This window comes from Rhopilema esculentum, chromosome 2 (assembly GCF_057945365.1).
Source record: "Rhopilema esculentum isolate cy_ngs chromosome 2, ASM5794536v1, whole genome shotgun sequence".
NCBI lineage: Eukaryota > Metazoa > Cnidaria > Scyphozoa > Rhizostomeae > Rhizostomatidae > Rhopilema > Rhopilema esculentum.
Genome location: NC_142816.1, coordinates 6742979 through 6770708, shown reverse-complemented (window position 1 = coordinate 6770708; position 27730 = coordinate 6742979). Strand labels below are relative to the sequence as shown.

The following is a 27730-nucleotide window of genomic DNA, read 5'->3' as shown; positions in this document are numbered from 1 at the left end:
AGCGACGATTTTCGACAAATTTTATTTGCTCTAAGGATTATCAACAGCAGATAGACAATGAATTGTCCCCTTCGGAATGAACACACTACCAAATTTAAAACTCTTTACGCAATACAGACAAGAGTATATATAAGACTGTCTGGCAAGAAAAAGGTTTTTTAATAAATACGATGTTTAGAGCAAATACAAATAAGAGAATAACGAGAAAAAGATATGTTGTGTAGGTGCATGGAATCCTTGAGCTAGAAAGCTAGAGTTGCGTTGCTGAAATGTTCTTGAAAATAACAGCTATGCAACGCTTAAGAGTTGTTCAATTAAGGGTACCTGACATTACCAATCGGTGTCTTTTTAACTGTCATAACACTGAACATAGAATGAGAACTGAAGACAAAGACCTTGACAAAAGATGCACCTGCAGAAAAGATGTATTTTGTAATCAAGATATATTTTTAAAAAAGGAGTACACATGAAACGGTTGCTAATTGACTGAGTGCTTGCCAATGTAAAGAAAACGAAGAGTAAAGAAATTGGGGTGGGGCAATGGCGGGCTGAGAAAGTGGAAAGAAAATGTGTATGGTGTAGAAATAGAATGAGAGGAGGTTACGAGACACAGAATCCATTGATGAAACAGCATAGCCAATGACTTCATTGAATTATTTTGATAATACTTACGTGTAAATAGAAAACGAGTAATGCTTCGATTTTCCTAGCGCTTTGAATCACGATGTTACTTTCTTCAATTTTACAGAAAATATCTTGATGACTTCATAAATCAAAGAATAAGATCTTAGTTAGCTTCAAGCGTGGCTATATATATATATCAAATTTACAAATGAATCGATTAGAAATCGTAAACATTACTTTTGGTGAAACTTTAATAATAGTTTAATTTAATTCTAGATAAATTATTTACATCATATTTGATCTTGTAGGTACAATACATCAATATCACAATTATAGAGAACAATCAACAAATTTTTGCCGAAAAACTGGAAATAAATATACCTTGAAATGGATATCAAAATACTCTGTTCGCTTTTTTCAGTTTTCAATAGATATAAAATATTTCAATATCAATATAGTAAGAGTTGTCATCGTTTCTGGCAAGTTTTAAAATTGACAACAAAGAAGGTTGTAGCAGCCAAAATATTTACCAAAACCAAATCTAAAAAGGGCCTTTCTTAAAAAGAGAGTTAATTGCTTCACCTAACCATCAGGGTGAATGTAGCATTCTTTTGTTTCTTTGTCAAACAGAAGCAAAAACAGATAAATGCTAATTATGTTTAAAGACAATAAATTTATGATTTGACTCTGGTGTTTTGCGAAGGATGAATCGAGGGCTTTTTCATTGCAGATTTCGGACGAGCAGAAGTAACTCGCCCTGGACAGGCAGATTTGAATGGTGAACGTGTAATCTCATGCGTCGTTTTGCTACGTGAGGCCGTATCAGCATTGTCCAAGTTGACTGATGAGCGATTTGCGGATTTCGGGCGACTTGACTTAGGACGGACCGGCCTTGATGTATTCTGCGAGCCAGCTTTATCACTTTCAAAAACATGTAATGTCTCCTCGTGTTTTGCTGATTTAGTTCTGGAGGCACTATTAGGGGCAGGGGGCGGAGGTGCAGGTAGGGCGAGCATAGTATCCGAAGTTACAATAGAATTCTGAAAAAAGAAAATTGCCTGTAGTCGTCTCTTCAGTCTAGATTTAATCATACACAAAAGCCATTCAGCCAAAATAATCTTGTACAACTAATTCGATTGAAAAAATCAAAAGGAGTAGATAAGAAAGTTGATACCCTAAATAATCATGTTTACTGTGTCGAAAGCAGAGAAATCAATCAAAAGATAACATCAGAAGAGTAAGATTTCAATGTTTCTTGCGACAGATGAAATTAAACTGAATGTAACATAACCGTGCGTGAATGCAGGGCCTTGCAGGGCACAGAATCTGGTCATGAAAGACGGAAAATCCTTGCAGGTTTGAAAGATGGAAAATACTACACGTAGCTTATTGTACTTCGCAATAAAATAGTATTTGTACTTCGCAACGTATTACGGAAAACCAACTGCTAAAAATCAAAACTCTACTATGGTTAAGCAGAAATTTATTAAGCAGGTCAGTACTCACGGCATTTTGGCTTACATCGCTTCCCCTGTTTGCACGTGACCAAGAAGCACGCATTTCTATCTTGTATCTCCGTTCTGCGTGCAAACGTATAAACATACATTAATTGTTATATGGATCTTCATACTGGGTTTTAATTAAAAGATAACCTGAGATTGAAGCTGTTTAATGAAAACAATTGTTTGGTTTTTCACCTTAGGTAGACAGTTGGTCAGATAGAAACGCAGTGAAATGCAAGAGTTGCTGAAAGGGCCAATCACGACTCATAACTCTAAGTTGCTCTCTGAAGAAATAGATCAGGGTATATTTCAAATCCTAGCAATGGAATATGAAAACAGTAATTGTACCTGTAGTTGGGACAAACTTTTCTCCGCAAGTGACGCAAATCAGCTGGTTCTTTTCAACATTATTCAAGTCGGTGATCTATGAACGAGCGTAAGATCCATGTAGAAAGAATGACTGTTTCAGACAACTCAAACTGCCATGAATGTTTTGATCGTAAGAATGTAGAAAGAATGAATCAGGTACAAAACCATGCAGGCTTTGACATGCAGGCTTTGACATGCAGTCTTTGAGAGAGAAACACATTAACATGTCAAGAACTTTAGAGTCGTTTCCGTGCAGCAGAACATTTTGTGTTTTTTTTAGAGACACGCTAATTACAGATTCCTTCATAGCAACTTTATCAACAAATGGTTACTTTCAATGAAGTTAAATCATGAGATCCTCTCGTAAGTTGGATTTTTCAAGCAGGAAACTTACTCACTCAAAATTTTAGATTAATTATTGGAAATCATCTAAAATTGGCTGTAAAAAATCTTTTTTATTTTTAATGCACTGTTAAAATTAAACATGCACATTTCATTTTCAATCTAAGGGAAGCTTTTTCGTGTAGCAAAGGATAATGGATCTTTTTATCAAGGCAAGCTTGACTTACTTTGATAATTTCATGCAAATTCTGCATCTGCTGCTTTATCACCTACAGTCGATTCAGATAAAACTACTTTTGCATTTTTATCAAATTAATTAAAAAAGGTTCTTGGGTTATCGTGTTCCCTTACAAATGAAGCGTCCATTACCTCGTTCCCCTCTTTTGTAAAAGCTCTACGGGCAACACTGTTTAGATCAAGTCTTGAAGTAGCTCTGTCCAGAAACTAGAAGCAAACAAATTGTCTCTTCAGCAGTCGCATAAGGATTAACAAAACTTGGAAAGCGGGTAACAAAACTTTGGTAACAAAACTTGGAAAGCGGGTAACAAAACTTTGGTAACAAAACTTGGATAGCGGGTAACAAAAATTTGGTAACAAAACTTGGATAGCGGGAAACAAAACTTGGATAGCGGGTAACAAATCTTGACGAGTAATCGAAAACCTTGATAACTTGAACAAAATATCCTGATAAGAATACTTAAATTGCTCTTTCTCTATCAAAAACATTCAAATTTCGTTGCATGTGTTAGGTTGCATGTATTGTGTTACATGATAAAATCTCTAAATGTCATTTCAGATTTTATGACAATGATTGTGGGGAGGAGTCATCCTCACATAGTGCTCTGATGATGTTTTTTTAGCGGTTAAATTACGAATAGAACGTAGATTAAACAGTTAAGAAAGTAAGCTTAATGCCGAAGCATAAAGGTTGACCAATAGTTAACTGCTACTTGTGAAAAATTCGCATGGAAGGTCCTCGTTAATCTAGAAAACATACCTCAAGAAACGTTGTTGCAACTACGGGAACCGCACGCGCCACACTCTCGCCATTTGGATAGGCAAGGATTGTTATGCCGCGCGGCAAATCGTACAGTTTCCGATCCTGCATCCGCGTGTAGATTTTCGAGCTCTGAGTCCTTTGCTTGCACAATTCTTCCAACTGCTCGCGTTCTTGAAAAGTCTTCAGTTCGGAAAGGTGCACCTAGATATTCCAATATACAGCCGATGAAAATAAAGTAAAGATGAACCACATGTTCTACACTAAATTAACTCATTTTGTTTCATTTTCATGCCATTTTAAATTCTTTAAATACGGTAGCCCCATCAACCTTGAATAGCTGTAAAACTTTACTAAAATAAAAAATAAAGAAGATATCAAAATTATTAATATTAAAATATTAAAATTAGCATAAAATATACAAAAATTGAAAAGAAATAGATTATTTATTGCCAAATCTACGTTTTAAAAGTAGACAGAGAGGGGGCTAGCTATCACAGTTCTATCCGCATTATCAAAGGTCTTTGAACGGCTTCTATATGCTCAGATGGTTGACTTCGCGGATACGTTCCTAGTTCCCTACTTATGTGGTTTTCGGAAAGGTTTCAACACACAGCATGCGCTGTTGAGATTAATGGATATTTGCAAGAATTCCCTAGATAAAAAAGGGGTGGTTAGTGCCTTGTTAATGGATCTCTCAAAAGCGTTTGATTGCATAGACCATGAGCTATTAATTGCGAAATTAAATGCCTATGGTTTTTGTAAAGATGCTCAATTATTGATTTATAATTACCTGTCTGGTAGAAGACAAAGGGTAAAATTAAATGGTTCATTCAGCACTTGGCGAGAAACCTTTGCAGGTGTACCACAAGGATCAGTCCTTGGGCCTCTTCTATTTAATTTATATATTAATGATTTATTCTTAATGGTAACTGATACTGCAGTATGTAACTTTGCTGATGATACTACGATTTTCGCAGCTGACTGTCAATTAGATAAAGTTTTAGAACGACTAGAAACTGATGCTCTTATTTTATCAAAATGGTTTCCAGAAAACTTTATGAAATTGAATGCAGGGAAATGTCATCTTCTTACTTTTGGAACAAATGAAGATGACTTTAAGATCAAAATCGGTGAGGCCATTGTTGAAGAAAGCTCTGAAGAAAAACTGCTAGGGGTGATAATAGATAAAAATCTTAATTTCAAAAGTCACGTTTCAAATTTATGCAAAAGAGCCAGCCAAAAACTGCATGCTCTTGCTAGAGTTTCACCATTTATGGGTTCTGATAAACTGCGTCTCCTAATGAACAGCTTCATAAAAGCTCAGTTTAGCTACTGCCCCCTAATTTGGATGTTCCATGACAGATGTCTGAATGCTAAAGTAAATAAAATCCACGAAAGAGCACTCAGAATTGTTTATAAAGACACTCATGCTGACTACGAAGCATTGCTAACTTTGGATAATGCAGTATCAATTCACCAACGCAATCTACAGTACTTGATGATAGAAATATACAAAACCAAACATAACCTGAACCCTAGTTTCATGAGTGAGATTTTTGAAACAAGAAATATACATTATGATTTGCGAACTAAAAATAACCTTTGCATTCCAAAAGCCAGGACAACTTCTTATGGTATAGAAACTATGAGATATTTAGGTCAAAAACTGTGGCAAACACTACCTCACAGTATAAGAGAGTCCCAATCATTGGCAACATTTAAAAAAGAATTAAGAGCACACCCTATAGAATGCGACTGTAGATTGTGTAAAAAAATTATTGCTGGGTTAGGTTTTATTTAGAACATTATACCATAAACATTTTTAATATTGTAACGCTGCATAAGCATTTTAGCCATATACCATATTAGTCGTTGCATAAACCTTTTTAATATTGTATCATATATTTTTATTTCATTTTAACTCTTTATAGATAGTTGGCCTTAATTAGCTTCTTTATAGCTATCAGCCGTTCATTTAGTACGCCAACTTTAAACAAATTATTTATTATTATTATATATATTATTATTATTATAGCTTGACCCCCTATTCTAGCTCATTCCAGACTTTTGATTAACGGAATAAAAATGCTTTTTGGCCACTGCTCGTTTTTATTCTTGGAAGAAGCAAATCAGTCTGAGAATTTCTCAAACTTACAATCTCCCTAGTTGTGTTTCTCGTAAAAAGAGAAGAGAGATGTGTTGGCGCAAGACCATTTATTGATTTGAAAACAATGGTGGCAGTCTCTTATTTGATCATGTCATGGACTGTTGGCCTTTTAAGTTCTTTTATCAAGTACTGATGCGTCATAGCTACTGTTGCTAACTATCCTCGCAGCACGATTTTGCGACTTTTGTAGCATAACCAAGCGAGTGTCCCACAGTCACCCCAAACAGAGCAACAATATCGGAAATGGAGCTCCACGATACCTCTATATAACTGATTAAGGGACTTTTTTCTCAATTTTTTCAAAGATCATTTTTTCAAATACCCTAGACAAGAAAGGGAGTACCGAATTGGCCTATAATTTGGTTAATGTTGACTGATATGCAATGAATGGCATTTTAAGGCGCATTGCAAATTTAGGACTTACCTAAATATCTTACAATCCATAATTCAGATTCTCCAAAAATACCGGTGAATTTATCGCAGCCTTTTGCAAAAACTTGGGTGGACAGTCTTATCTATGCAGCTAAAGCTTCAGTAATTTTGTCGCGCGCACAACATGTTTCCGTGGAAATGCGCATCGTCTTTTACTGGATTTTTCCCAATAAAAAAGAAACCTTGCAGTTAGAGGTGGAACAAACGTCTTAACAAACCTGCAGCTCTTCGATGGACTTTTCAAGAAGTTCTTCCTTCTTACTTGGGTAGTCAAATGATTTGCTAAGACCTGGCTTTACCGTGCTGTCACTTCCTTGGGCTGCCAATCTTCCTGCATACCGACGCCCTATTTTGAAAAATTGTTTGGTTAAGTTATGCCGACGAAAAATGTGCAAGTGTTGCAATCATATCGAAGTGTTGACAATGGAGCATTACGGTCAAAGCAGCAAGAAAAAATGAACAATCTTTTATGATTAGAAAACCGAATAGATATAACTTGAGCCTAAAAATTCTGGTTCCCATATAATCGCAAGAGTCGGGAACGTGTCCCCGATCCCTTTCTCCATTTTCCATCACCTTTGAAGAAAAACCAATTGTTCCCATTTATCAGGGACAAGTTGATAACTATCGGAAAGAGCAGTATCCCAGCATCCTTTCAGGACTCAAAAGGTGAGCAAAGCAAAAATGACTTTCCTATGATTAGTCAATTACGACGACTGCGCCAGCGAACCGTGTATCCATTTAGTATTTCAGGCCTTGTCTGCAAGCAGATGTATACAAACCACTAATGGAATGAGTCATCGAGTACCCAGCAATGATGATTTCTATAAACAGTCTAACAAAATATGTGTATGTGTATGAGGCTGTATGTGTCACACAGTTGGCATATCATCAGATTTCTCGCCTTGTGAGAAATATAACAAAACAAAAATGAAAAGGCCGAGCCTTAAAAATGCCAAATTCTAACCTTGAAGTTGTCTAAGCAAATGTTTTTCCTGTTCAAGGTAATCAGCAACCAGAGATCGCTCTCCTCTTTCTTGCTGAATTCGAATCTCGCGCATCTCTGAATCTAAAAACAATCATACTAGGTTATTGCTTATCTCGAACCACAAGTTCGGGTAGTAGCCCACAGGTAAATATGTCAAATTTACCTTTGAAAGGGGTAAATGGCTCGCCACATGAAACCCAGACATCGATAGGGATCCTGACATCCATTCTGTCCTTTTTTAGACAATCCTCTTGTCTTGATAGTTTCGTTTCTGCTTTCATTTCTGCAAATGACACCTGTCTTCTGGATGCCAGCGAATGTCCCGAGGGAGTGTCCTCCCTGCTTGGCAACGTGAACGTCCCATCGCTGGCAACGCTGCCCGAGTCCGAGGTTTGTTTCTGGCTTGTTGAGAGATCTTTTTCAGGCAACTCTGGTCGCTTTTCTTCACTAGTTTCCTGGCTCTAATGATACCAAAAAATTGGTTGTTAAACATAAAGTAAGCTAAAATAAACGTGAAACAATGAAGAACGTTTCACATGAAAAATAATAGTTTAAAAGCTAATGAACTAAGTAACCTTTGTGATATCAAATGTACGTAATGATACGATTCCCCTAACTAAGACAACAAACAACCCAGAAGAGATCAGCACCTTTTTCTCATCATAGCTCCTGCTTAACGGCAAGCAGAGCTCTGGGTAATACGGCTGCAGCAACTGGTTCATGTCGGTGATCAGCTGGCCATCCGAGGTGTACAATTTACGAGCCGCCTGTGTTAGTCCAAGCTTGTACGTGCATATATCTAAAAACTGATTGACAAAAACGTGTTGTAATTCATCTTATTAAAACACGAATGATAATGACTCCCGTGAGCATTGGGTATACATATCGCACTAACCTGATGATTCATGATTGATGGTGATTACAATTGATTAAAAATGATCGACAATAAATATAATTGACAATACTTATGATCGTCGAAAATGGTTGATGATAACGAATGATAATAATGATTTATGACCATGATTGATGATAATGATTGATGACAATGATTGATGACAATGATTGATGACAGTGATTGATGACAATGGTTGATGACAATGATTGATGACAATGATTGATGACAATGATTGATGACAATGGTTGATGACAATGATTGATGACAATGATTGATGACAATGATTGATGACAATGATTGATGACAATGGTTGATGACAATGATTGATGACAATGATTGATGACAGTGATTGATGACAATGATTGATAACAATGATTGATGACAATGATTGATGACAATGGTTGATGACAATGATTGATGACAATGATTGATGACAGTGATTGATGACAATGATTGATGACAATGATTGATGACAATGGTTGATGACAATGATTGATGACAATGATTGATGACAATGATTGATGACAGTGATTGATGACAATGATTGATGAAAATGATTGATGATAATGATTAATGATGATCCTGATTTCAAAAGAGCACCAAGAGTAATACCTGATTGATGCTATTGGCAATAACCAATACACCTTCAGTATAGTGAGTGTCTCCATTTCTATGAGCACATATGCGAACAGAAGGAGTAGTTTGAGCCAAATTCAGTTCGTAAGCAATTATGCGAACACTGGATTCTTGCTGAAGTCTTTTCAGTTGCTTTTCCCACACAAACAGAGACGATGCCGCTTCTTTCTGGGACAGGTCAACCTGAATTCAAGAAGTGAAGGAATTTTTGGGTTAGCGAATAAGACCCTTAAGCTAAGAAAGAAAATGTAATCGTTTTTAGACAATTCCTTGAAAATATCTATACATGGAGGGGATTATTCTTCATCTCAGAGCCTATAGTTTTGCATTGAAATAACAACATTCTTACCAAACACAAATTCTAATGATAGCATTTGGAAAAATAAATAATGAAAAATACTGTTTTCCGGTTTGTCATAAACTGTATAGAACATTGCACGCTTAGTGTGAACATCACGCAACTGCTCGTTTGTTAGATATGTACGTGATTCTAAGAAGCTTTTCAAGTTTACTTCACAGCACTAGATGTTTTACTTTATAGTCATTGTGTATTGTATTGTATTGTATTGTATTATATTGTATTGTATTGTATTGTATTGTATTGTATTGTATTGTATTGTATTGTATTGTAGTCTTTACAATAGTGAATATACAGTAATTAAGACTAACATAAAGCAATTTCAAGGATTGTATAAGACAGTTCATTTACTGCAAAACGAGTAAGCGTTTAAATTCTTAAACTGTCTAGTATTTTGTGTATATTAATTCAACGAATTGTGTGACCTATTTAGTATTTGTCTCGTACAGATGACACTAACTGACAAGGATGAATTTAACTAAACTGGACTAGCAAAAGCAGCTCTGGCTTCATAAAAAGTTTATTCTTAAACTTTGCAAGACCTTTCCTGCTTTTTGTCAACACAAAGATATATGCAATCGATGCAACAATTGGACATTGTGTTAAAAGAAAGGTTGAAAATATTGCCTCGGAATTTCCTTCGGTCAAATCTACGTCATATGCACTTTCTGGCATCCTAAGAATACCATGTTTTTAAAACAGGTCTTGCCGCCAGCTAGTGGCAGCCTTTACTAAACCTTTTCACAACTTTAACATTTTGGACCTTTCACTTTCAAATACGTTTTGCCAGTCCTGTGGCTACATGTGTTGGCAGCGAGACCCAGTTTGGAACAGGTCAAATAAGCCAGCATAAATTTGGTAGCCTTTTACTTAAAATGCAAAGTTTCATTAATCTGAAATGTCCCGGGCATCAACAATAGATAAAACTATTAGGCCAACATGTTTGCCAGTTGTTTAAAACCTGTATACGAATTTATGAGATGAATTCTTTGAATAAAAGACTAACTACTTCAATTTTTAACAATGCGAAAAGATGATAAGCGAATGCAAAGAAAACGAGACAAAATTGAGACAATCAAGTTTAAAGATAATATTGAAAGGTAACATGATAATATTTCGTCTTCATTAGATGCATAACAATAACAAATTTTGATTATCTTAAATAAGATAAATATTTATAAAAAAGACAGAAAAAAGCGTTCATGTTTTGTTACCTTGCTAGACAAACATTTGAAGCTACCATTTGTTGAAAGACCAGATTTTCCCGCTAGAAGGAAATAATTACATCAGAATAGTTTCTAGAGAGACTTTTCTATTTGAATAGTTTCTTTTGTGGCAATTTTAAAACAAATAATTTTTAAAACAAAATATGACTTCAATTGGAAAAACTCACGTGATCCAAACGCGCAGGTGAAGTGCGTGACTGTCGCGATCTTTTCTAGTTTCAGCTTTCCTCGTATTGCTTTTGCACAACTCTCGCAAACACGAACCGGTCCTGCACCAGGTCTAGTTCCTTCCAAAACGATATAACCCTAAGAAAGCATTAATATACAGTAACATATTACATAATTGGTAACAGTATTTTTCGCAGATACACCGTGATAAAATCAGACTCAATCAACTTGCTTAGACTGCATTTGCTTTAACCAAAACTATGGCAATAATTCACAAACGAGGCTTGCAATAATTCAAAATTTCAGCATAAACAACCATAGATAAGGACTCAGCTTTTTTAAAAGTCAATCTACTATTCTTCGTATTTTTCCAACTCTCAATTTTTATAGTTTTCATATAAAATATTGATAAAGAACCATAACAAAAAAGCTCGGAGGAGCAAGTTAATTTTCTCTACAGAACATGGGAATATATCCCCCATATAAATGGCAACCGAGCAGCATGAATCCTAAAAAATAAGAGTTTGATGTCCGGGAGAAACCATTAGCGCGTAGGCTAGGCTGGAAGACAATTGAGGAACTCATAGTTCATGAGTCAATACTGATGGTGTTCAAATCTCTACAGGGCTGAGCTCCACACAATATTGGTAATTCATTTACAAGAATATCCCGGTTTGCTTCGCACAGCCTCTGCAATACTGCCACTGACCTACGCCTGCCCAGAAGAGACCATTTGATGGTTAACAATGCTTTTCTTATAAACGTTCCCAACCGAGCGTAAGCAAACGATAACAACTTATGGTCTTAGATCTTATAAATACATGTTTTAGGTAATGTTTCATTGTTTTAATCGAATTTTGTTAGCTTTTATTATGTAATATTCTACTCTTTAAATCAATTTTCTCAATTTTATAAATTTGTTTTAGGTAATATTTTACTCTTTGTACTAGTTTGATATACCTTTGTAACATTATAAGTGGAGGGCTTCTTGAGAATCAGCAATGTTAAAGGGCAACCTCCTTAAATGTTTCAAATCAAATCAAATCAATCAAATATTCTTACTGAAAATGTATTGAAAATGGACAATAGTGGCCAGTAATGAGTGGCCAGTAAAGTTAATTTTTATAGATTGGAAAACATGAGATGAATTGCAAGATAACGGGGCATACCGGTTGATAGAGACTTTGTGCACCAAGAACAGAATAAGTGCATGCGGAGGCTTTGATTGCAGCAGTGACCTCTGTGGAGAAATAATAAGATGTTTAGCAGCAGAGATAATGCAAATAAGCTTAATAAGGTTAATTAAGCTTAACAGCTTAATTATCCGCCCCTTAGATTCTCACCCCTATCCTCAAATGTGAATCAATTTCCTGCTTATGAAGTGAATGGTGCGGAGAATGATTGATGACGAAGAATTGGAGATTCATATTGACATCGAGAGGAGAAGTAGTGTTGGGCGATCATTAAAGGATTTAGGGGTAAGTAGCAAGTCGTTGACTGGTCCGATTTATTATAAAATAAGTTAAGATAATAATGAATAAAGGAAGGGCTAAACAGTCATCATTCCATGAGTCATGCTCAGTAAGGACACTGGACCAAATGAGCCTTCATTCTGCGCTCGTTATGAATACGCTTATGCGTGCTATGGCGAGCATCAAGGTGTGTCGGGATTACTAAAAAGCCCGATTCAAACTGATTCTACATTCACCTGTGTTTGTCAAGTCCGTGGCAAATGCAAATATAAGGCCAGACATTTCGTCCAGTTTGAACATCTGATGGGAATTGCCATTGAAGCAGTCAAGGCGTCTTGCAAGAATTACAGGAGAGCCGTCATACCCGGATGAAATGTGTGATTCCGAGAAAGGGTCGGTTTGCAAGGGAGGGGTAGAGACAGTCAAGACGAGGTTAGCGTTGCTTTTGAGATGGAAGAACCTGTCGAGAAGAAATGATTTATAAAGCATTAACTTCCAAATGTAGAAAATGTGGTCAGCTAATTCGGATGACAATATTTGTCAAGTGACGAGGTATTGTACGGCCGAGGCATAAATACGAAAACTTGTGCAAAAATAGGAGAGCTTTATTTTTAGAAACAGACAAGTGAAATGCAGATGCCGATTTTTGGCTTGAGAGATTAATAGAAAGAGTTAAAGGAATCTGATATGCTTCGCAGGGTCATCGGTGAAGCATGTGCAAACTCAAAGAGACTATCTCATCTCCTACGCTTTCAACACATCAATAGCAAGAAGTGTGCATGCATTTTCTTTGGATTGATATTACATGCCTCCAAATTTTTGTTCGTACTTCAACACAGATATTTTGTATCATTTTTCTGTAACAAGTATGATTTGTATGGAATAACAAGTAAATAAAAACAAACCCAAGATCAGACATCATCCATCTTTGTGAAGCGTCTTCTACTTTTTTGTTGCAAATGACAATTTCTTGACCATATTTCGACTGTAAGAGAAAGTTCAACTCAGCATGCAATCTTTGTCTTCAAACATATGCTGAGAGTTTTCTGACTTGAAACATACAAGTACTCAGATGACGAAGTCAAAGAATTTGGCTAAAGAAAGCTTATACTACGATACCTTGTCACTCTGATTCACTCCAATAACGAGTTTCTTATTTGCCTTGAGCTGAATAAAACCATCTTGGTATACCCATTCGTAATATGCATTTTGAAATGGCTTGCTCACTGGCTCCATAGATCGACTGCAAAACAGAAGAATCCACCTTAAAAAGAACTGCTAAAAAAATGTGACGATGCATTTTGAATCTTGCTCTCTACAACATGTCCACAAGGATGTTGTTTTTACAGATACTGTGTCTAAAGGGGATCTGTGTTAATGAATCAAAAAAATTTGAATAAATGAATTTAAATGTATTTCGGTACTACTTTGGGTGTTTTCGTGCGACTTGGCGAGAGGTCTCTCAGATCGATTCTGATTTGATTGGACTATTTCGATCCACAACTGAGTATATATATTTCCTCGCTTTGAAGTTTTGTCTATGCTCTTGACGTTTTATACTTTGAAGAGTGTCAGGCGAATAGCTTTAGTATGTTTAAAAATGTTTGCTTTTTACAAAGCCATGTCAAGATAATTTGTACAATTTTCTCCGTTAATAGCTAAAAACAAGGACTGTCCGCGTTTGCTGAAGTTGTAAAATTGGGATAGTAATTCGAAGATGCTGTTTGAAGGAACAATCCTAACCTGAATTTCCGTCCAAGTGATGGGTTAGAGAAAGTGAACTCAGCTGACGTTGCATCGCCAGTGCTATCATCGGAGGCCATTCCAGCTGCTCCCATTTGCAGTCTTTCGCGGATATTCTGCAAACGCTCTTCAGATTTTATGTGTGCTATTTGGTGTGACGTCAGAGCTAAGCTTTGTAAATCCCTGATTCTAAAATAGATTTTGATTTCAATTGTTTAGAGGAATGCAAAATTATCCGAAAAATATTTTTTTGCTTGATACTTGATGAATTTGACAGAAAACTCAAAGCAAACTTTTTTTGAATGAAGTTTGAGAATTTCATAAAAATTGGCTCTGTTATATTACTGAAGAACGTTAATTTCGGTGAAGTGATTTTTACGATCTTAGAAATGCATTAAATAATTCTGAATGGCATGCAGATAGAACGGCAAAAAACGATCTTTACTGGTTTTCCTCCAAGATTTCTTCCGGGGAAACGGGTGAGTCTTCTTCCGCCACCTGCAAATCTTCGTTTGATTTCTTGGAAACGACAACAGAGGAACCGCTTTGCAGAGGTCCGTTCACTTGCAGTACGAAATCTAAAAAAAAGGCAAACTCTGCTAATAGCCGGCTGCAAATGCGAGCAAAAAAGAGTTAATAAGTCATTGCCAACGAGTCATTGCCAACGCGCCAAAAGTTTTAAAATATGCCGCTTTAAACAAAAAATTCTTAAACGTTCGACTTTGTTCAAACCGCATTTCCAAGAGTTCTGGAGCAACTTTGAGGAAAAGATCTTACATACTTTCAGCGCAGTTCCAAATAAAGATCAATCAAGAAATTTCATGATAGATTCTAGAATTAAAGCAATTCAAAAATATTAATGGAGAATTTTTGATGGAATTTTGTGCTTGTTAGATATTTTACTATCAAATATATGCTTTATAATCATGTCCCTAATTAAAACAGTATATCTAATACTGCAAGGTTATCCTGTTAAAACATTCGATTATTATTATTATCATCATTATTATTATCATTATTATTATTATTATCATCTCACATACCTTTCAAAAGTGACAGGGCACCATCAAAACTTCTCTAGCTTCTCTATCTTTTCTAGCTTCTATAGCTTTTGATGTGCTTTCGATAAAATCTTTTAAAAAGCTTGATTCATGTTTATTGAAATATTCCTTGTAATAACCTGGTTCTGACAATTTGCCACGCTCAGTCACTTAAGAAAAGTAATCGCTGCATTATCATTACTTTTCTTATAAAACCTGGTCAACATATTAGTGGCAAACTTAACGCGTTAACTTCCTGCTTAACTTAAAGACATACCTGTCTGTTCTCTCAAAGTGATGTAGTTTCTCATTCTATTAACATCTGACGCTAGGTTGGCTAGCAATGACCTTCGCTGTTGTTCTGAGTGGGTAAAAGTCGGATTAATCCAAGCATCGCCACTCGATACGTAGACCAACTGGTCTCGCTCCAGACCCTTTACAGAGGTCAGCTCTTTCCCAGTGTCAGTGAATAATCGCCTTGCAGCAAATGGCAAGTTCATAGCCTCTGTGCATCTGTCTAGAAACTGCAAACAAACAGAAGCTATTACAACGGTGTCTGGACAAGAGCAAGGGGATTTTGCTGCGTTAAAAGCAGCGACAGCAGTCGTGCAGTTACAGCAATCTGATGGCGATAAAAATACATCTTGAGAAAAATATAAAAATACAACTTTATTTAGATAATCCAATTGCAGTTGTTTTTCCTTGAATAAGAACATAGGTACCTGCTCGAATTCCACTTCTGCAATACTGGCTGATTGGGTTTCTTGGAAATCGCCTTTGCTAAGAAGAAATAGCGAGACTAAAATCACTATGGGCAATATTTTACAAAAATTGTTAAGTTTAGAAAAAATGGATGATTCGACATTACAAGTTATATTAACGAACGCTATCATAATCATGACTGAATATATCTTTTTATTTAACAACCTTTTCTTCCATTTTAACGGCAAAGACACTGTGACTTTTCTTGTCATCTGCAAAAGAATAACATTGTTTCTTAAGACAGGATGTGCACAGTGATGCGTTTAAAAAACTCTAGATATTGTAACATATTTTTTTGAGAATCGGAACATAATATCTCCTTGGCTTTGGTACAAAAAACAAACCCAGAATCTTCTCTAGAAAAAAATAGCCCTGTACAATTTCTCTTTACGATTATGTGTTACAATACGATCCTGCAAGAAGAATGGTTCCTCACAACCAAATCTTAAACCTTCCCTAGTATCTCTAAATGGGACAACAACATGGTTCTTTTAAAACATTTTACGGTTCTCCATCTTTATGCATCCACACCACACCACATGATGCACGACACGGGAAATAAGAAACAGTCTACTTTCCACTTACATTTGACAAGTCGGGCCCAACAACAATAACAGCTCGGTTAACATCGTGTTCCCCATTTTTCAAAACCTTCAGACGAGCTGGCTGTCCTACGAAATCAAAATAAAAACTATACGCTGCCCTGTCCGCAAGAGGCCTTATAAATCAATGATTTAGTTGTGGAACATAAAAAAATATCCTATGTATGGTTTATGATGTGCAACAAAAACCTGTAAAAAGATAGTAACGAATGATTGCAAATTTTTAGAAATTAGGTCAACAATTAAGAAAGAGGAAAAAATCTTTGCTAAAAATGGTGGAGCCACTATAGACAAGTATGTTTTTATAAAAATGTGATAAAAATTGTCAGCTTTCAAGAAAACTAGACGTTCTCAATCGTATTCGATTTGTTTATCAAAGCAAAATACAGATGGAACATGATTTAACCAGGTCAAACTTTGAATACTCGTTGACCCACCGAAAAATGGGCTGCTTTGCTCCTTTTTATTTGGCAATTTTCGTTTCAGCTTTGGAGCACACGACAGCAAATAGCCGCTTAAAGCATCCTAGAAAGCAAACGACATTGTCAAAATTGGAAATAACACAACATATTTTGTATGCTAATGAAGGTTTAGAAAAGCTAATTGATCAAACATTGGTTTTCGAAGGTCGACATTGCTTTTGCAAACAGAAATGAAACTACAAATAAACAAACGTACCTCCACCCATGTGTCTGCCTCATTGACAGGCCAAGCTAGTTCTTGTCGAATCCATTTTCCTGATAAGGTAGAACTCGATATGAGGGCAGCTGCATCTTCTGTTTTGATGGCCCATCTAAAATGAAGCATCAACTTCCATCAAAGTACAAGTAAGACTATCAGAGTAGTACAACACCGCTACTTCGAAACCTTACTTTCAATGTGTTCAATGTGCATACATCAAAACTAATGATAATATCTACTCCTTAGCCTTAAAAGTATCAACTAAATAATTTGCTGGTTTCAAAGGAAGCTGCCTAACCTTTGTCTAATCTTGATAGGATCTTTGTCACCGAATCTTTCAAACACAGAAAGTCCAATCCTTTCACCATTAAATACATCCGGCAATTCTTTTAAAAGCTCTGCTGCCGTCTTCACAGCTTCATTTTGTTGCAAAGACCCTTCTTTGTTCTCTCCTCCCCCCTCTATCCTTTCACTCTCTTTTCCTTCCCCACTTTCACCCTCTGTTTCCCCGGCCACAACAGGCGTTCGCTCGTCATCGCTACTTGTCCCTTTCATACGAACCCTGATGTCTTCAGCGGATTTCCTCTTTTCCCTTCCAATCTCATTTTCCCCGTCACTACTATCACTGCTGCTGCTTGATCCGAAATTCCACCATTTTTTCTTGTCTTTCTTCTTCTTCTTTTTCACTTTCTTTTTCTTCTTTTTGATTTTGTCTACATTAAACCAAAGACAATAAATTGAGTTGTCGGCATTGCTTTCCAAAATAAGAATGTCAAAATATATAAGAAATCTAATCATTTTTAAATACACATCAAGATTTGAGGGAGCATTTGATTCAACAACTGAGTGACGAAATTCTAAGTAGCACTACCAAAGAAATATGAAAGCATAACAAGCAGAGCTTTTAAAAACATAGCAAAGGGCGCAGAACATAGCAAATAGCAAAAGTTGCTTGGCAATACCTGAATCATTTTCAGAAGATGTTTTGCTATCAGAATCGCTTAAAGAAGAGTTTGATGACTTTTCCTTATTTTGAGCCGCTTCGTCAGATTTTTCAATGTTTGGAACAACAGCTTCAGTGCGCAGCCCATTAATTGTAGTCAGGTAGAAATCTGGCAAGAACGCAGACATGATTTGCCCATTTGGAGTGAGCTTCCATTTCTGACGAGGGTTGGTTGGCTCTTGTGGTCTGTAAGGCAAATGGTGATCGAAGGGGATGACAGATGGCAATGATTAAGAATGAAAACATGATATTTGCAAGATAATAGAAACGAACTTATAAAGTGTACTCTATATCAATCCGTTGACCCACATTTATAGGCAATACAACATCACAAATACATTAAATGATGGCGATGTACTGTTCCCCTGGGCCTGGGGGATGTTGGGTGATACTAAATTGCATGATGAAACACGCTTCAAATACAAAGGATTGATGCTAAAGATGGCTTCTTGACTATTGAAAAACTGACATAAAACAACAAATCTAGTCATAGAATGAATAAGCTTGATTATAATCTACATGGTGAGCTGGGCGGCCTGAAGATATACAAAGAAAAACTTACTGATCTTTACAAGCACCTTTTGGCATAAAAAATGGTAAAATTTTAGCTGTTATAATTACAATTTTTTATTAACATTTGTATATCAAACACTTCTTACGCAAGTTAAAATAACTGCCTTTAAAATACCCAGTTACAATATTCAAAAATAAAAATCTATCCAAGTTTGTACAAATAAAATCATATCTAGGTCTTCTCAGACTTGTTTGGGCTCAAATCTACAGCTAGAATGACTTCAGCTTGAGGCTGATTGAAGAAAAATAAACACATCAAAAATTACCTTTGCTTCCCTTCATTAGCTGAATTGTTTTGTAACATGCTAGGGATTTCCCTCATTGCAAAACCAACAGCAAAGCCCTCGACTCTCGTCTCACCATTAAGAAAAGCGATGGCCTGGTCTTTTACGGACAATACCAAGTTCATAAACTGCTTGTTCATAATTGTCCCATCCTATATATTGAAAAATGACGCTTACTACATCGAAGCAAGAAGCTTACATCATAGATACAAGCTGATCATGTCAAAACTGAGTATGCAGGAAAACACAGCATGAAAAATGGTCTATTTCACAGGAACATGAAAGATAGAGCAAAATGTGCTGCCAGATCTTGCCTACGTTTTTGAAAAACTGCCATCGCACCGCTGAGCGCGACAGCTTCTTAAAGCAACATTACAGCAGTCGCCCAGCTTGCAAGATCTAAACTTCAAAGGATCATCGTAGAATTGTAGATTTTAAAAAAAAATCTTTGTGATGTCCATAATACATACGCCTTGCTAATTGGCAATGAACTTAAGCAGAATATGACAAGATAAAACAAATATTAAGCCATTAACAAAATCAAAAAAGCATCTTTAATATAAACAAATGAATAAGATATTTGAGGCACACGACATTAAGACACAAGGCATTTCATGCAACCCTGACGTAATTTGAACAAACCTGGGTAAATATCCATTGCATGGCATCCTCGCCCCAAAAATCAGATTGATCGTCTCTCCCTTTACGAATGACCTGCAATTCTGGGTACAAAACAAGGCCTTTGTCCTTTTTATTTTGAAGAAACACGTTGTCGTTTCTGATTCTGTTCTCATTCACGTCCTGCACAAGCCGGACTTTTTCCTCCTCTATAGTAGACTCCTCGATCACTTGTTTGTCCATTTCACTTATCGAAAGAACAGATGTTGCTGTCCATAACGAGGCTTTTGCTTGCTTGTCATCCGCCCCAGGCCACAAATCGCGCTGTAGAAAGGACCGTTCGTTCCAAAGGTTTAGCAATTTGACCTTTTCTGTAGTAAGGCCAATAATATCGTCTACAAAAACAAAGACTGATTTGAAAAACATCTGTTGTCTAAATACAGTTGCCAGATAAGTGCATTCAGCTCATAACTGTTCTCTTCCAAAGACCGTGTATTTTACTTCCTGCAGGGACGCCGGAACGACCAAGGGCAAGGGGGGAGGGGCGGTCTTGAGTAAAAGGGCATTTGAAAAAATTATTTCCCAGCTACCAACAATTTATTCGTAACTGTCATTTTATTTCGATCTTCTGTTGGTATCTTAAAAATTGGCTAAATTTTGGCATAAGAAATTTCTTCACAAGTTTCGAGAAATGTCGTCATAAATAAGTCACGATAGTCAGGATTTCATATGAATCTCATGGACTTCCTACAAAAGGCCGGCGTCAAGGGCACTTCTATGAAAAGGGCACTTTAGCCCCCCTTGCCCCTCCTATCAAAAGGCAACAAGGGCGGTTGACCCCCCGCGCCCCCCTCTCCGGCGTCCCTGACTTCCTGTATCTATTAGGTCAAAATCATGTTAAAATCAAGTCAAAAAAATAAACTAATACAGAAAATAGCCTTGTAAAAGAAGGGTCAGAAAAATGCTAGGTTTCCACCTACACTCAATTGGAATGAAGTCTTCTCCAAGAGAAAGCCAGATTTCTGCATCATTACAAAGCTCGTCAACATCTAAAACTTCTGTGCCGTTCAGAAGAAAAGCTCTCTTAAACTCCGCTCGTCTTCCATGTCCAATAAACGCTTCCTTTAATGATTGATTGCTGTTCAAAAAACTAAAGAAACTTTGCAATAGCTCATCTTGCGTTCGTTTTCCTTTTCGTAAATCTTTGCTGCTAAAGTAGACAACAATTGCATCAGAACTTTTATCTCCATTCCTCCAGATCTTCAGGCGATATGACTTTGTACCAACCAATCGGCTGTTTTCACTTACTTCGGCAATATGTTGGAACTTGTAAGAGCTTCCGAAAGATTCTTCCTCTTGACTCATCTTTTTCAGAATTTTGAGCCGCACTTTAAATGTTTTTAATGTGGCTCTGTACCCCTCAATAGCATCTTTAGCCTGTTAAAAAATCGTAAAATTTAAGACAAACATAACCCAAACGATAAATTTTTGACGTATGGCTTAACTTTTGAGGCTTAGTTAGCGCTAGCCCCATTAAGACCTAGGGACTTGTTTCATTTTGGAGTTTAAAAAAGGGGCTTTAGGGAGGGCTTATAAGAGGGGTTTTCAAATGGAAAAAAGTTAGAGTTTAAGAGTCTAAGCAAATGTCATCACGAAATTGAAATATTTAAGACGAGAACATTACAATATGCTTTAACGTTTTTCTTTATTGACTATCTTCTATAATCGAGGAGAGGACTTTAAAGGGAAGGAGGGGGTAGATAGATATATTAATAAAGCTTTTACGGCAAAAAGCGAAATTTCAAAAACTTTTTGATGTGAAAAATATCACTATTTATTCTAGAACAAAAATTTGATCAATTTCTAGAAAGGTAACGTTGATCGCTTTGAATTGTTGTTTAATGGTAAATAGGCTTGTCTGATTTTCAGCGAAGTTAAAATTCATTATAGAATCAGCGTAAATTCAATAGTTTTCAGCTGATGGATCTCTCTAATATTTGCAAAATCTTTAACTTCCCTACCTCAGATATTTCCCTCTGAACTTCCGCAATTGATCGGGATGCCATCTCAGGATCCGCGACCTCTTTTCCACTTTTTCTAGCCTCCAACTTTAAAGATAATAAGAATTTAGATGAAATAATATACAAGACCATAACGTACTGTGAAAGACGATTTAGTTTAGAACAAGGTTCATTTTTACAAAAAATTTCAAAGAAAACAGTTTCTCTTACCAGCTCAAGACGTTTTTCTTTCTCCGTTACCTTCTCTTTAAGGTCCAAAACTGCTGACATTATAAAATCGTAAGAGCCAGTTGGGCTGAATCGTTCCCCTTTTGTCACCCAAACTGGACCAAGCAGACTTCCATGGGACGTTTGCATCGTGTCATTTATGACTGGGACTGAAGGTGGAGATAATATGGATACTGAATATAATATAAAAAGAAAGTGAAAATGTCTGAATTTGAAAGCTACTCCTCGTGAATCAGAAATTTTAAAAGGCTAAACTGATATAAACCTCTTCTTGTCATGAAATGACATGCAGAAGAAAGATTTAACATAGCCAAGCAGTGACATACCTTCTGAAAAGCATTTGATTTCCTTCCCTTGCCAATCATACAACGCGCGTGCACTGCTGTTCAGGCCAAGTTTAAGAGTACAGTCGTCCAAAAACTATAACGAAAAACGGCGGTTCGTTAGGAGACGTAGTCCGTCGCAAAAATAACATCTACTCAGTGCAATAAAGATTCTGTCTGTCCACAAAAACTATGGCCCAAGGTTTTTAGAATATGGACATTAAAATCCGGAAGACATTTACCTCATCAAATCTGTTGCAGACAACCTCAGCACAGTCTCGGCTGTCTCCATTTTTAAACACAAGCACTCTGTACTTTTGAGATTCGACTAGTTCTTTCATCCTTTTCGATAGTGATGCCTTCTTGTTACAAGTTTTCTCCTCTGGCAGCATTATCCCGCTGATTGTCCATGAGGAGGAGAGGCGAATTCTTTCGTTCTCTGCAGTTAGAAAAAAAGCGTTGTCGTGTTAAAAAAATACTATAGATAATTGGAAAATAAATTTTAAAATTGAAGAAATTCTTTAAAGCCCAAGATTTACAGTGACAATTCAAATTCAAAATGGATATTTGTCAAAAACATATTCTCTTCAAGCACTTTCTTTCGTCAATTTCAACAGTGTTTGAACAAAGCCAATATTTAATTCCTTTGAATAGATTTAGATTTCGGAGAACGCAGCTTAATAATGAAATTAATAACCAGTACGACGACAAAAAAATAATGTATTTGTTACATCGTGGACAATTCCAATTAAGACAAATCCATTAAGACATTAAGACAGTTCCAATTTAGGTATTACAACAAGTCCATTAAATTGACATGCTGAAGATGACTCTAGCCAGAGTCGACACGTTATTCAATTTAGTTCAATGGACTTGTCGCAATGTTTAAATTGGAACTGTCTTAATATCTTAATGTCTTAATGGATTTGTCTTAATTGGAATTGTCCAAGATGTAGCAAGAAGTTGACAAATACATGATTCTTTTTTCTTTGTCGTCGTACTGGCTATTAATATTTAATTCCTTTATTCAATTATCTGGGTACTACTTTTTTGAAAAATTTGTACTGTTTGTATTTTTTTCAAAAAGTGACCAATTAATATTTAATATTTTGTTGGATAATCTTGCTTATGCACAAATTAAGTTATTTTATAACAACGACCCGTCCAAATGAGACTTGACTTGGTAATATCATTATCTAGATTTTGTTTAAACCTTTTAGTTTACATTCTGGTGACCTTACACAGACGGTCCGAAACTGTCCTTAACTTACAGAATTAGATAATCTTCTAAATAACTCTTAACGACATAATGAATTATTACCAATTATCCAGAAAATGTGATCATGCTAACATCTCTTTCAAAGGAAGTCATACCCCGTAATGATTGATATGGGTCTTTGAACGGCTCTCCCATTGATATGTAGACAGCACAGTCCTTAGAAAGCTGATGTGCGAAGGTCACTTCTGTTCCATCTGGAAGAAAAATCTTTCTCCCGGCTGAAGGAAGGCAAAGTTTCTCGGTTGCTTCTTCTAAAACCTAAAAAAGGTAACGATATAACTGCTTTTTGCGGCCACATACATTTACTGTGTAATATTGACCGCATAGCATCGTCAAAAAGAAACTCTCTTGTTTGCATATAATATGTAGGCCAAGAAAACATAAACTCTATCTGAAAAACTGTAAAAAGTCTAAATGACTTGACCAACTTAGGCAGCTTTAACTCTTGCTAAAACTCTCTGGAAGAACCTGTTGGTAAGGAGTTATTTTGACAAAATAAACTGTTTCTATCAGAAAAAGCTGACTCAGGCAAACCAATCCTAAACAAGTGTGATTACCTGGAACAAGTTCTTTGCTGTGACTCTAACAGACTGGCTTCGGTTGCCATTTGGAAATGCATGCACACAGAGTGTCACATTCTTTTCCATGTAGCCCTTCTTTGATTTCCTTCCTCTTGATGATGCATGTGACGTTATTAACGAAGCTGTTATTAACATAATTATGTAATTAGGAAAGCATATACAATACAGAAAAACACTCTGGTAATATTAAATGATTAAGAAATATTTAGCAAGCTATTGTTAACTATCGTTGAGCAAAAAGACAAATCCCTGATCTCTGGCTAGTAATACAGTATTTTATTCATCTCTAATGTTTGACACAGTTGAAAAAGCATTTGAATGCCAAGATTGCCCTTTAGTTAGTATGTTGAAAAGGCTCTGTTTGTGCTATTGACATCAACAATGTAGGAGAATTTACTGTGACTACTGGATGTAAACAAAGATCAAAATCATTGGGCAGCATGTCTACCTAAAATCCTTAGGGTAAAACCTGCTTAAATAAGACTCTATCAGAAAGAAAGAAAGAAAGAAAGAAAGAAAGAAAGAATAAAAGAAAGGAAGAAAGAAAGGAAGAAAGAAAGAAAGAAAGAAAGAAAGAAAGAAAGAAAGAAAGAAAGAAAGAAAGAAAGAAAGAAAGAAAGAAAGAAAGAAAGAAAGAAAGAAAGAAAGAAAGAAAGAAAGAAAGAAAGCAAGAAAGAAAGCAAGAAAGAAAGCAAGAAAGAAAGAAGACAGTTTCCATAAATAAATATCAAACAAAGGAAAATAATTACAAAAGAGAATGGATACCTGTAAATGATGCTGAGGAGTTTGTATCTAATGAACTCAGGGAACCGGAGCGCCTGATAACAAAATTAAACATATTTTCATTCTTACCCCGAAAGAAGAAAGCAAAATGAATAAAACAATATCTGCTAAATAGTCAGCATTGTGAAGAAACATTCAGTGATGGTGATCTCAAGAAAAATTGATGTTAATCTAATATTGTATTGGCACAATGTCTGTTCCTTGGGGCTGACTGAATTGAATTACCACAGAATTGACTTGGTCCTGCATACATTATTCTAGAAAGATTGAAGGGGGGGCAACTAGGGGCATTTGTCCAATCTCCATGTCACAATCAAAGCAAATAGAACTATGGAACATAATTATGATAGAATAGTTGTCTGTTGTTCCTAGGAACTTTGGTTCTCATGTGGTTCGATGTTGGAAATAGCCCAGACCAATTTTCTGGCCATCTCTAGAATGTTGTAGTTGCAAAACTCTTTCTGCCCCCAATCATAGTGGCCTTTTGCAATAATAAATTTACCCTGGGTGCCAGAGTCTTCATTAAATAGTCTCAGAAATATAGTTTGAAACCAGCCACAGAAATAATTTTTGCTGCCACCACCGCCGTCTACAATACTGTATCCCCAGATTCATGAGGATCTGGTACCCAGGGTAAAATGGCGTATTATTGAATTTTAGGTGCATTAATTAAAGTACTGTCTAATTATACAGCCATACTCCAATTGAAAATTAAACCAAAAGCAGCAAATTTTCTGGGCCCAAAAGTCTGATTTCTCTGTAGGTAAAAAGAACCCCAGGCCAGCCCCTTTTGCATAGTACTATAGTAAAGTAGATTATGACTGTAAAGTTGATATTATCATAGTTGATAATGTTCAGCCAGAAAATTAAACGATTAAGAGAGAAATTCTAATAAGAGACCTTCAGTTATGCTCAGACTGCCACCACCGCCGTCTACAATACTGTATCCCCAGATTCATGAGGATCTGGTACCCAGGGTAAAATGGCGTATTATTGAATTTTAGGTGCATTAATTAAAGTACTGTCTAACTATACAGCCATACTCCAATTGAAAATTAAACCAAAAGCAGCAAATTTTCTGGGCCCAAAAGTCTGATTTCTCTGTAGGTAAAAAGAACCCCAGGCCAGCCCCTTTTGCATAGTACTATAGTAAAGTAGATTATGACTGTAAAGTTGATATTATCATAGTTGATAATGTTCAGCCAGAAAATTTAACGATTAAGAGAGAAATTCTAATAAGAGACCTTCAGTTATGCTCAGACTATATATCAGTGCTTTGACACAATTATTTCAAAAATGTTTTTAGAATGCGAGCTTTGTGTCAGTAGTCATGGTCAAAATTGGTTTCATACAGCATTATAGGCGTACTCATGTCACCAATTTCTGAAAAAATTTCAGCGCCCCACTACCAACTGCCCCTCTTTCAAATTTGCTCTGAATCTGTCCCTGCTTCATTCCTGGTTGCTTATGCAACAACAGATGTGTTTCTAGCCTTGCAAGTAATTATGACAACTAGAAGTTGTTAAAACCTCCCAGACATGAATTAGCTGAACAATTATTTCCCACAATTATTTCTCACAATTATTCCCAGTGGTCTAATCATTACTTTAGAAATGAAGTGCAAGAGTTGAAATTTTATGTTTTTTTGCTTGTACCTAGATTCACAAAGGAAAGCTGTGAAGCTATGCAATTCACTTTCTTGTGATGTCATCATGAATGTAAAATAACTGATCCAAAGAACTGCTGACCAACATCTTAATCTATTCTAAATGTTATAGTACAGTCCCCATAATGGGTATTGCATACTAGCAGTTAGTAGGTTAGTCTTAATAATAGAAAAGCGATAATATTAGAAAATAAACTGGTCAGCACTGCCAGGTTGGTAAGCGTTTATACACTGAAAAACTTTGAAAATCTTTTAAATGTCAGTAAAGTTACAGTAAAAACACTCACTCAGTCACTGTGATATAATGTTTACAGTTTAAAACTTGATGTAAAAATCTGGTTGTCGAAATATCTCTGTGAAGATAATACAAATTGTGGTATAACAAAAAATTTGGCAGGTGACTATCAAGATACCTAATTCGTAAACCCGGTGCAGACTCTGGCCTTGTCTTTCGCAACGTGGTAATGGTACGGCTGCCATGAGTGTCTAATCCGAATCCAACAGCAGTTCTTGTTGTCATAGGAGTCCATGCATAAGGTCCCATATCTTTGAATGATTGTTTAGAATGGATATTGCTTCTAACCATCTCCTCGGATAACGAAGAATGTGAATTAAATCTTTTCATTTTTGAAGTCAGTCTTGGTTTATCATCTTGTCTTTTCCTAAATATTGAATAAAATAGGAATATGGCATCAAGTCTTAAAATATATAAATGTTTAATAGAATGTTTTCGATGTTGTCTAAGAAATGTCAGCAGCAAAAAACAAACTTAGTTTTTATGGAACAAACATCGCAACCTTAAACTACCTATAATTCTTTGATATTGCAAGGAATGGAATAAACATAAGACTGACTTCCCTACACCATGATTTCTAGATATTCCGGCCGCCAGTCAGTTCAACTTTTGAGAAAGAAACATTTAAGATCTTGATATGTGGTCCCCAAATAGAACGGTGGTCGACTAGTTCCAATGTTGGAACCCAAACAGTTCTTTTCGTGCACAGTAGCAGCTAAAAAAAGTGCAAATACCAAATTAACAGCATATAATAAATTGTCATTGCAAAACACCTTACCTTGATCCAAGACTTATCTTCTTATCGCTGTCATTAAGACTTTTTAAATAATGTCCAATTAGAAACTCTTGGCTGTTTCCTGTATAATCATTTGCTGAGTTTTCATAAATAATTTTTCTGTCCCGGGCAGATTTGGCACGAACTTTTCTGTTCAGCGCCATTTTCTGGAAGTAGTTGAATACGAAAAATGTACATAGCAACACTGGAAGCTGTTATGTACTGCCCACCCAGCCCATCAGCAGTATTGCGGGGCGAAAAGCCTCTTGTTGATAACGACCTCGTTTTAATTGG

General features: G+C 36.1%; 1 protein-coding gene across 1 annotated transcript; it reads right to left on the bottom strand.

Moving 5' to 3' along the window:
• Nucleotides 1-1298: 1298 nt before the first annotated feature.
• LOC135695653 (doublecortin domain-containing protein 1) lies at nt 1299-27726 on the bottom strand. The gene is made up of 38 exons (XM_065214804.2): nt 27440-27726; nt 26780-27028; nt 24683-24735; nt 23894-24039; nt 23432-23594; nt 22300-22496; nt 22061-22154; nt 21717-21883; nt 21507-21593; nt 20466-20922; nt 19510-19880; nt 18850-19019; nt 17970-18196; nt 17306-17720; nt 17005-17119; nt 16764-16851; nt 16310-16395; nt 15890-15936; nt 15685-15742; nt 15240-15486; nt 14368-14500; nt 13923-14111; nt 13299-13422; nt 13085-13164; nt 12416-12639; nt 11877-11947; nt 10707-10845; nt 10528-10580; nt 8932-9138; nt 8075-8230; nt 7588-7885; nt 7404-7505; nt 6655-6782; nt 3835-4038; nt 3207-3281; nt 2475-2550; nt 2131-2204; nt 1299-1664 (listed from the first exon to the last, which is right to left on the bottom strand). The coding sequence occupies exons 1-38, from the start codon at nt 27598-27600 to the stop codon at nt 1299-1301; spliced, it is 6297 nt and encodes a 2098-aa protein (XP_065070876.2). The 5' UTR covers nt 27601-27726.
• Between the last annotated feature and the right edge of the window lie 4 nt (nt 27727-27730).

Excerpts from the sequence above, each read along its gene's own strand:
- LOC135695653 (XM_065214804.2), bottom strand. The coding sequence starts at position 27,600 with ATGGCGCTGAACAGAAAAGTTCGTGCCAAATCTGCCCGGGACAGAAAA. Across the intron at positions 21,594-21,716 it reads AAGAAAAACGTCTTGAGCTG|TTGGAGGCTAGAAAAAGTGG; the intron begins GTAAGAGAAACT and ends TTATCTTTAAAG. Across the intron at positions 16,852-17,004 it reads AGGCAGACACATGGGTGGAG|GATGCTTTAAGCGGCTATTT; the intron begins GTACGTTTGTTT and ends TTTGCTTTCTAG.